Consider the following 8,965-nt stretch of genomic DNA (forward strand, 5'->3'; position numbering starts at 1 on the left):
TGTTACTTTAAGAGCAGACAAATTGCCCACAGCAAACTTGAAAGTCTCATCTCCAAAATCACTTTTAATAACCTAAATATTCGTAATATTCTAAAATTTTCAATGTTAACGTCCAAAACACCACTCGCACTCAACAGGATACCTTCTCAAGTCAATAAAAATGTGAAAATCCAAACCATAATCCACAGTCACTGCCATGATTCCCCATTCAAAACCAAAGTCAATAAAAATGTGAAAATCCAAACCATAATCCACAGTCACTGCCATGATTCCCCATTCAAAACCAATATCCATAGTCACTTCCATTATTCCCTATTCATATTGCAGAGCAGGCTCACCATTTGATAGATGGGTTGATGTGCCCACAAAATGACCACCCCCAGTTGGCAATTCATCTCTCCTCAGTGGGGGCCTATGCATATAATCCTCCCCATAATCAATCCGTGGCTTCATCACAAGAATTCCATCCATGTTGTGCTGCATCATATTCATATCCATTCTCGGTTGATAAGCATCAAATTGTCGACCATTGCATCGGTAGTGCGAATCAGCCATGAAATCATCTCTCGCAATCACTGGATCCCTGGGTGCTAAATTATATTCATCTAATTCACTTCCATATTCATTTATGTAACGTTGCTTCGGATATATCTCATCTCTTAATGGTTTGCTGCCGTCAGCTGAAAGAAATAGCCGAGAAAGATGGTTTACCTACACATCAAATACGAAATGCAACACACCGTGACTGATACATCAAAAGGATCAGGTAACAATTTATCATGTTATAGGATGAAAATATGTTGGAGTAATCAACTCTTATTTGTTTTGTGATATTAATATTTATGAGCTTTTTTGTAAATGGATTTTAAACACTAAAATTTTAGACAGTAGAGTTGGTGATGAGACTTGCTTTCATATGGGCATTTTATGTCAATTGATTATTTCTCAAATATTTGGAGTGACGTACCCATGTTTCTCTGATTCCGGTCTAATTTCGGACCCATATCTGTGTCGAGGAATTAGCAATCTACATAAGCTCAGGGCTTTCATATTGCTTATATCTTCCTACAGGGCCTCCCTTTTTCACATTGCTGATGAGTGATTTACTTTGTTTAGAATTTTGTAACATTTAAGAGAGATCTTAGATTCTATTTAAGTGTGTGATTGAGATATTCTTTCAACATATTGATTGTAGTTAAGATAATATTTCCCTTTAGACTGATGTATTCATAATGCAAACAAGTTTAGACTGATGTATTCATAATGCAAACAAGTTTATAGTGTGCAAGTAGTTTCATAAATTTGTATCAGAACCGATAAAAGCGTAAGTCCTCGGCCCCTCCTGAGTTTTGTAATAATGTATATTTGTTTCTTTTTTTAATTTGATTGTGTTGTCCCTAAAATAAACCTGTTGCATTTATATGCTCTTTTGCGTCTAACCCGCACTGCATGGAAGTGGTTCGCAGTGATGCACTGAGCGTATCATTGTTCAAGTAGAGCAGAAGAGGATGTCTCTAGATGGACTTTACAATAGAAAGACAAGTAGCCAACGATGACCTCCATGCTTTGGCATTTGGAGAATCAGTGTCAAATGACGCGTGGCGATATCTCTTCGCAGGACGATGAGATCAGTCTTTGTTATTGCATTGTCATATTCCCCATTGTCTGGCGTATAAGGAATCTATGCCAAGACTACGGAAGGCAGCATGAATCTGATGAAATTGACTCTGTTCAGCACAGTGGAAGCCATGGTGGAGCAGCATTTTGGGTAGTTGTTGCAGCCCAAGAATGGGACAGAGCTATGCGTGAATTAGAAAGAATGATTTGCCTGGATCCTGCATGTGGCCTTCACATGTATTGAATTGAGTATTGCTCAATGTTGGACTGTGGTGGTGTGTCCAATCTCAATGAAACCTTCTCGCCATCGAATGCTATTAAGGAGAATGAAAAGATATGGTAATGTGAAATCAACACCAGCGGAAATTACATTGTCATGGCCCTTTCAGTGTCTAGCCATGAGTTTCAAGCCAAGTCTACAATGCCAAAGAGTTCAGCAAATTGGTTTAATGGTCTCAAGCTATTTATAAAAGGAATTAAGTGTAGGTAAAATCTCAGTAGGAATGGTTGTCCATTTAATTTGGTAGTTGTGGATTTAGGAAAGGATCTCTTATTTGCAGAAGAGATGAGAGTGGTCTTTGGTGAAGTTATGAGACATTTTGGGATGTTGTTCAGTAATTGAATTTGGGAGATTCGTGATTCCGGAGTACGAGAGTGGAACTTGTGAATCCAGCTTGGGTTATGAGACAACTTGATGGAGTTAGTAGCCTAGAAGATTTCAAAATGATTAAAGGACCCTGATAAATACCTTACTTGACAGAGATCTAAACCAATACTAGTTAAGGGAGAATGTTGGAGTAATTAACTCTTACTCTTTAGAAGTTTTCTTAACATACTGATTGTATGATTAAGATAGCTTTTCTATGTTAAACCAATATTTAATGTATTTATATATATGTGTTGATCATAATGCAATCAAATTTATGGTGCACAATTAGTTTTACAAATGAATCAAGAAACCAATATTTGCTGTATTTATATATGTATTTATGATAATGCAAACAAATTTAGGGCGTGGAATTAGTTTTACAAATGAATCAAGGCTAACCTGCTCTGCATTCAGTTCGAGCTTGAATCTGTTTCTTTCAACGTAATTATCTTTAATGGCTATCATGAATATGTCCTCAGGCAGCGGCTCACGATTGCTATGATAACGAAAGCGAACCTGCAGGAAAAGTACACGGACATTATTTATATGTGCAAGTCTCATGATATATCCTCCGTACAAAACTGAACAGGGCTAACAAAGAGGGTAAGATGGACCCAAACCTGAGCAGGAAATGGCTTCTTGGATCGTCTGAAAGCATTGGGTACCAGCTCATTCCCACCCAAGGATGAAGCTTCATAAATGCCATGCATTAATCTTGTGTCAATATCAAACAAGAATAGCTTCATTCCAGGATAAACCTTTTGTACAAGGTCCCTCCTGGATGATGGCATTCCAAAAACTTTATGTTGGAAACAATCGTCGATTGTGACAGAGTTGCACATAAATATCAACCCAGAAAGTTTACTTTTAACAGCAGCAAGTCTACTCTTAACATCAGAACCCAAATATTCATCGCCAGGACCTTTTGCAATGTCACTATCCACAATCTTACCCTTATAAACCCTTTTGTTGTAATCTTCCGCCATAATGTCCCCTGCCATTTACAGTAAAAGGAAAAATTCAGCTTCACACTAACTTTAAAATATTTCTTTCATTTCAGTTTTGTTTTTGAATTTAATTTGATTATAAAAAATTCAATAAAAGTAATAAAAGCAACTTATAAAGTGTATATTTTTTGACTTGAGTGGGGTTTAGTTTGTATCAAGTTTTAGGTCCAAATTTCATGAACCTCATGGCAGGGTTTAGGAGAAGCTGTTTTTGGAGAATTAAATTATCCTAAAAAGCACTCAAACTCAACTAATCTTACACACAATCGTGATGATAGCAGTGGACTAGTGGGTAAATTATCTTTATATCATCCAATAGACAAATGGGTAGTGGGTAGTTTATCTTTATATCATCCAATAGACAAATGGGTAGACTTAACCGAAATAAAAATATAAAATGATACAAATTCAAAGTAAATGAACCCATCATAACAAATCCAATGACATAGGCATCCTTATCCCTGTTACAGATTCAGGGAATATCAGCGTCCCTATGATAGCATTCGACTAGTGGGTAGATTATCGTTATATCATCCAATAGAAAAATTGCTAGACTTAACGGAAATAAAAATATAAAATGAAATCAATTCAAAGTAAATGAACCCATCATAACAAATCCAATGACATAGGAATCCTTATCCCCATTGCAGATTCAGGGAATATCCTGGAATCAAACAAACAACGTCCCTATGATAGCATTCGACTAGTGGGTAGATTATCGTTATATCATCCAATAGAAAAATGATAATATTCGACTAGTGGACTAGTGGGTAAATTATCTTTATATCATCCAATAGACAAATGGGTAGTGGATAAATTATCTTTATATCATCCAATAGACAAATGGGTAGACTTAACCGAAATTTCAAATTAAATGAACCAATCATAACAAATCCAATGACATAGGCATCCTTATCCCGGTTGCAAATTTGGGGAATATCCTGGATGGAATCAAACAAACAACATCCCTATGATAGCATTAGCATTTGACTAGTGGGTAGATTATCGTTATATCATCGAATAGAAAAATGATAGCATTCGACTAGTGGGTAAACAAATTCAAAGTAAATGAACCAATCATAACATATCCAATGACATAGGCATCCTTATCCCGTTATCCTAGATGGAATCAGACAAACAACTTCCCTATGATGGAATTCAACTAGTGGGTAGATTATCGTTGTATCATCCAATAGAAAAATTGCTAGACTTAACAGAAATAAAAATATAAATGAAATAAATTCAATGTAAATGAACCCATTATAACAAATCCAATGACCCAAGCATCCTTATCCCCTTGCAGATTTGGGGAATATCCTGGAATCAGACAAATAACCTCCTTATGATAGCATTCCACTAGTGGGTAAATTATAGACAAGTAAATAGACTTAACCGAAATAAAAATATAAGACAGCAGTCTGGCCTACCTACTATGTCAATAGTCTAGCCTACCTATAACCATGATTCAAAATATTATCAAAATCTACAATCCCAGTGAGTTCAACTAAAATACTGAAAGTTTGATTCCAGTAAACTTTTATAAGTGCTTCGAGTAAAATTCCATTAGTGCCCAGAGGCAGAAAATAACACTGTAAGCCATCCCGTTTACAAAAAAAAAGGTGGTAAGAATCACGGTCAATTACCTGCAAATCGCTGATGCTGCTTCTGCAATAGAACTTCACCAACACCTGAAAGGCAGTTGAATACAGATCCGAATGATCAGAAATTTGATAGAATTTGAGGAAGATGAGCGCTTATAGAAATTGATACGATGCACCAACGTGAAACGACTGAGAACCAATTTTGAGACATCAAAAGCGGAGTTTGTTGGCCTAGGTTTAGGTTTTGGTTCATTCCTGTAACAAATATTTATGTTGAATTTGAACGGCAAGGCGTTTTGGTGAAAGAACCATATTTATTGTCCCTCTGTAATGAATCCGATATTTCGGGTGTTTGGGCGGCGTCGTCGACGTCTACAGCTCCGGAATCTCACGTGCGGGCCGCGGCATATCTAGGGATCCGAAAACCGTGTTTGGATACAACTCCGCGTAGAATGTTGTAATAATGGTGGGCTATGTAACATGATTTTGGTGTTTATATATTATTATGCTCGATATTAAAAATCCATCATTTTATATTATTATAGAATTTTTATTAATTAATCAAATTTGGAAATGTTTTTATATAAAAAGTTGGATTTTGAATTTAGGTATATTTAATAGTTTTAATTTTAAAATGTGTAAGCTTGAGTGGGCCTAATGGTTAAGAGCATCTCTTTCTTCCTAAGAGGTCACAAGTTCAAAACCAGAGGGGGGTAGAGCATGTATGCCTTCATAGACTTAGCAGACAAATCGCTGTGGGTCCCTTGTCCCACAAACAAGGAGGTCTCATACACCAATTTAGAGGTGGGTCCCTTGTCCCACAAGTATTAGTAATATATTTTATTATAAATTAAAATATTAAAATTATATATAATTATAAAAAAATAATTTTTAGTAGTTATAAAATCATTTATTTGGAGGTGGGTCCTTTGTCCCACAAGTATTAGTAATATATTTTATTATAAATTAAAATATTAAAATTTTATATAATTATAAAAAATAAAAAAAAATTAGTAGTTATAAAATTATTTATCTTTGAAGTGGATTAAATTTTAAATATTTTTTAAAAATGATAAATTAAAATTATTTTTGTTTACAACAATCATTATAAATTAAAATTTATATATAATAAATATCAACAATCATGATAAATTAAAATTTATATATAATAAATATCTTAAACTAGTTTGCTTCTTTTTTCTTTTTTTCTTTTTTTAATATATTATAAGATAATTTTTTAAATATTAAATTGTATTTGGTATTTAAGGAATTTTTTTGTAAGACCACATTTATTTTATTAAAAAGTGTGTCATAATATTTATTAAATAGTCAAACATGATCATCATTATGCTAAATTGATTTGGCCTTATTTCAGCTTGGTTACCTAAACAATAGATGAGAAACATAGTATAAGATAATTTTTTTAATACTAAATTGTATTTGGTATTTAGGGAATTCTTTATGACACCACATTTATTCTACTGAAACACCATTATTCTAAATTGATTTGGTCTGATTTGAGCTAGCTTCCCTAAACAATAGATGAGATACATAGTATAAGATAACTTTTTAATACTAAATTGTATTTGGTACTCGGGAATTCTTTATTCTTTATGAGACCACATTTATTCTACTGAAAAGTGTGTCATAATATTTATATTAAATAATCAAACATGATCACCATTATGCTAAATTAATATGGTATTATTTGAGCTTACTTGCCTAAACAATAAATGATATCTCATGATGGTTAAGTCTATGGAAAATAGGAGTTTTATGCAATCTTTAAAATAACCTCCTTTATATAGGTTTGATGTTTTGAATTTGAATGGATTTAATGTAGAGTTTTATTTGGATATATTTTTAAGCTATTGGATTGGTGATTATTTTTAGATTGATTTTTTTCAAGTGGGATTGATTGAAGTGGTTGGTTGGTTCAATGATCCATACAAATATGTTTTTGGTTAACTGGTAAAGATTGGTTGTTTCTTGGGTCAATGAGTAATGACAACAAATCTTGTTTGGTAAAAATCACGTCTCAAATTTGGTCTTTATTTAGATTAGTTATATAATATTCATACATCCTAGCCTTATAATAAAAAATATAATGTTGAATGATTAAATTGAATTTAGTGAACTTGCAAGAAAGAATCATGAGGGATCTTTGGTGTTTTAGAGATCCTATATAAATTCCCTCAAAGTAACCAACAATGCATGAATTTGAGCATTGGTATTTCTGTGTTCTAGTTTAGGGTTTGGTTGTTCTAAGTTTTGGTTCACTGATGGTAGGTTTGGTTTCTCACTAGGCTCTATGGTAACCAAGTCTCCTGCAATTCAATATTGTTCTTGTCTTTGTTTTTTTTATTAAACTATTTTTTTCAAAAAGAAAGAAAAAAATCAAAGAAATTCCATTTCAATGCTTACTTAGAATCCAAAAATCTAATTTGTTGACTTGGTACTCAATGTAGAAAAAGGATGAAATATCTAGCTAATTAACAACTAGAGCATGCCGCATAGTCCAAAATAGTAAAAAAATTGGTTGTGGGTGCATAAAATTGTGTCACACAAGGAATGCATGTGTGTTCTTAAGAACACATAAAGATTCCTAAGTACATATACACGCTTTTGAGCCATGTCGACCTGCAATCCTAGATAGCATCTTTGTCAACATTTTGGGGTTTGTCTAGCCTTGCCACTAAGGAATGCATATGTGCCCCTAGGAATGAGCACATGTTTATGTATGAGTGTGTTCCTAAAGGCCTCATTGCCATTTTTGGGGCCATCATTAGTGTGTGAGTTCCCATATGTATTTATTATAGGTGTAGTAGAATCCCCTTTCTTTCTCTCTTTCTCCTCTATTTATTTATGTTGGTTTAATGTTAGTTTCACAAGCTTTGATTTTGATTTAGCTAACCAAGCAATTTAAGATAGATTTTTTTTTCCTTTCTTTAAAGGTGATATCTAGGGCTTTTCTAAATATAAAATAGGAAAGTGTCTTTCCATGTCCTATCAATAGGAATCTTAGAGTTAGACTAATATTCTTTCTCATCCATTCAAAGTTAGATAAACTAGTTCTCCTCTTCTCTTTCTTTGTAAAAACTCTAATAAGATTTCTTGCTTACTTATTTTAACAACATAATTTTTTTTTTTTTTTTATTCCCTGTCGTTATCAAAACAATTTTTTTGGTGTGTAAATAAGTGTGTAAGCGATATAGATATGATATAAGATGTTAAAAAACCCATAAAATCTCTCTATACAAATTTGAGAAAAAATAACACTAAATATTTAACTTAATTATTAATAAAAAATTATTTAAATTAATGTAACATATTTAATGAAACCATTTATATAATGCCAATCATCTTTAATATAATATGTTGATTCCAATATGAATCTTATAAAAAAATCACTTATAGCTCATTTTAGATAGAATCTATCCAATAAAATAATCATGGTCATGTGCATTTGAATTGAGATTAAGAAAATGACTATTAGTGTTTTTCCTATTAGGAACATACATGGATAATTCCGATTGCATGGACTAGTAAAATACCCACAAGTGGTTAAACCAAACCAATCCAAAAATAGTGCTTACGAATAAAAGCTTTTAAAATTAAAAATTACATCGTTGCGATAACCATTGAATACTCTTGAAACGAATATCTGGTCTCTTATGATAATTTAGTTTACATTGTAATTCAATTCATATATAGAAAAAGGGGCGTGGTTAAAACCTTTGTTTTTTTAGTATTAGTAAAATAATCCGTGGTTAAACCAAACTAATCTCAAAGATAGTGGTACGATTAAAACAATTTAAAATTAAAAAAATCTTGTTTTGAAAACCCTTGAACACTTTGAAACGAATATAACAGGATTAGCTAGTTTCTTATGATAGTTTAATTTAAATGGTAACTCAATTAACATATATAGAGAAAGGGGTATGGTTAAAATTTGTGTGTATAATTATAGCATATAAGAATGAACACATTTCCAATATCCTTTCTAAAAGCTAACAAATATTAAGGTGTTATTTATATCTGAGTTTAGAATATTAAGGTGTTATTTATATTTGAGTTTAGAATTCTTATTT

General features: G+C 32.5%; 1 protein-coding gene across 1 annotated transcript; it reads right to left on the reverse strand.

Moving 5' to 3' along the window:
• Positions 1–223: 223 nt before the first annotated feature.
• On the reverse strand, positions 224–5,266 carry LOC149226204 (DCD domain-containing protein NRP-B-like). The gene is made up of 4 exons (XM_089375234.1): positions 4,917–5,266; positions 2,887–3,260; positions 2,666–2,782; positions 224–711 (listed from the first exon to the last, which is right to left on the reverse strand). The coding sequence occupies exons 2-4, from the start codon at positions 3,250–3,252 to the stop codon at positions 313–315; spliced, it is 882 nt and encodes a 293-aa protein (XP_089231360.1). The 5' UTR covers positions 3,253–3,260; positions 4,917–5,266; the 3' UTR covers positions 224–312.
• Positions 5,267–8,965: the final 3,699 nt, after the last annotated feature.

Source organism: Pinus tabuliformis, chromosome J (genome assembly GCF_031772625.1).
Source record: "Pinus tabuliformis cultivar Carrire ecotype Pingquan chromosome J, CPIR1, whole genome shotgun sequence".
NCBI classification, from domain to species: domain Eukaryota; kingdom Viridiplantae; phylum Streptophyta; class Pinopsida; order Pinales; family Pinaceae; genus Pinus; species Pinus tabuliformis.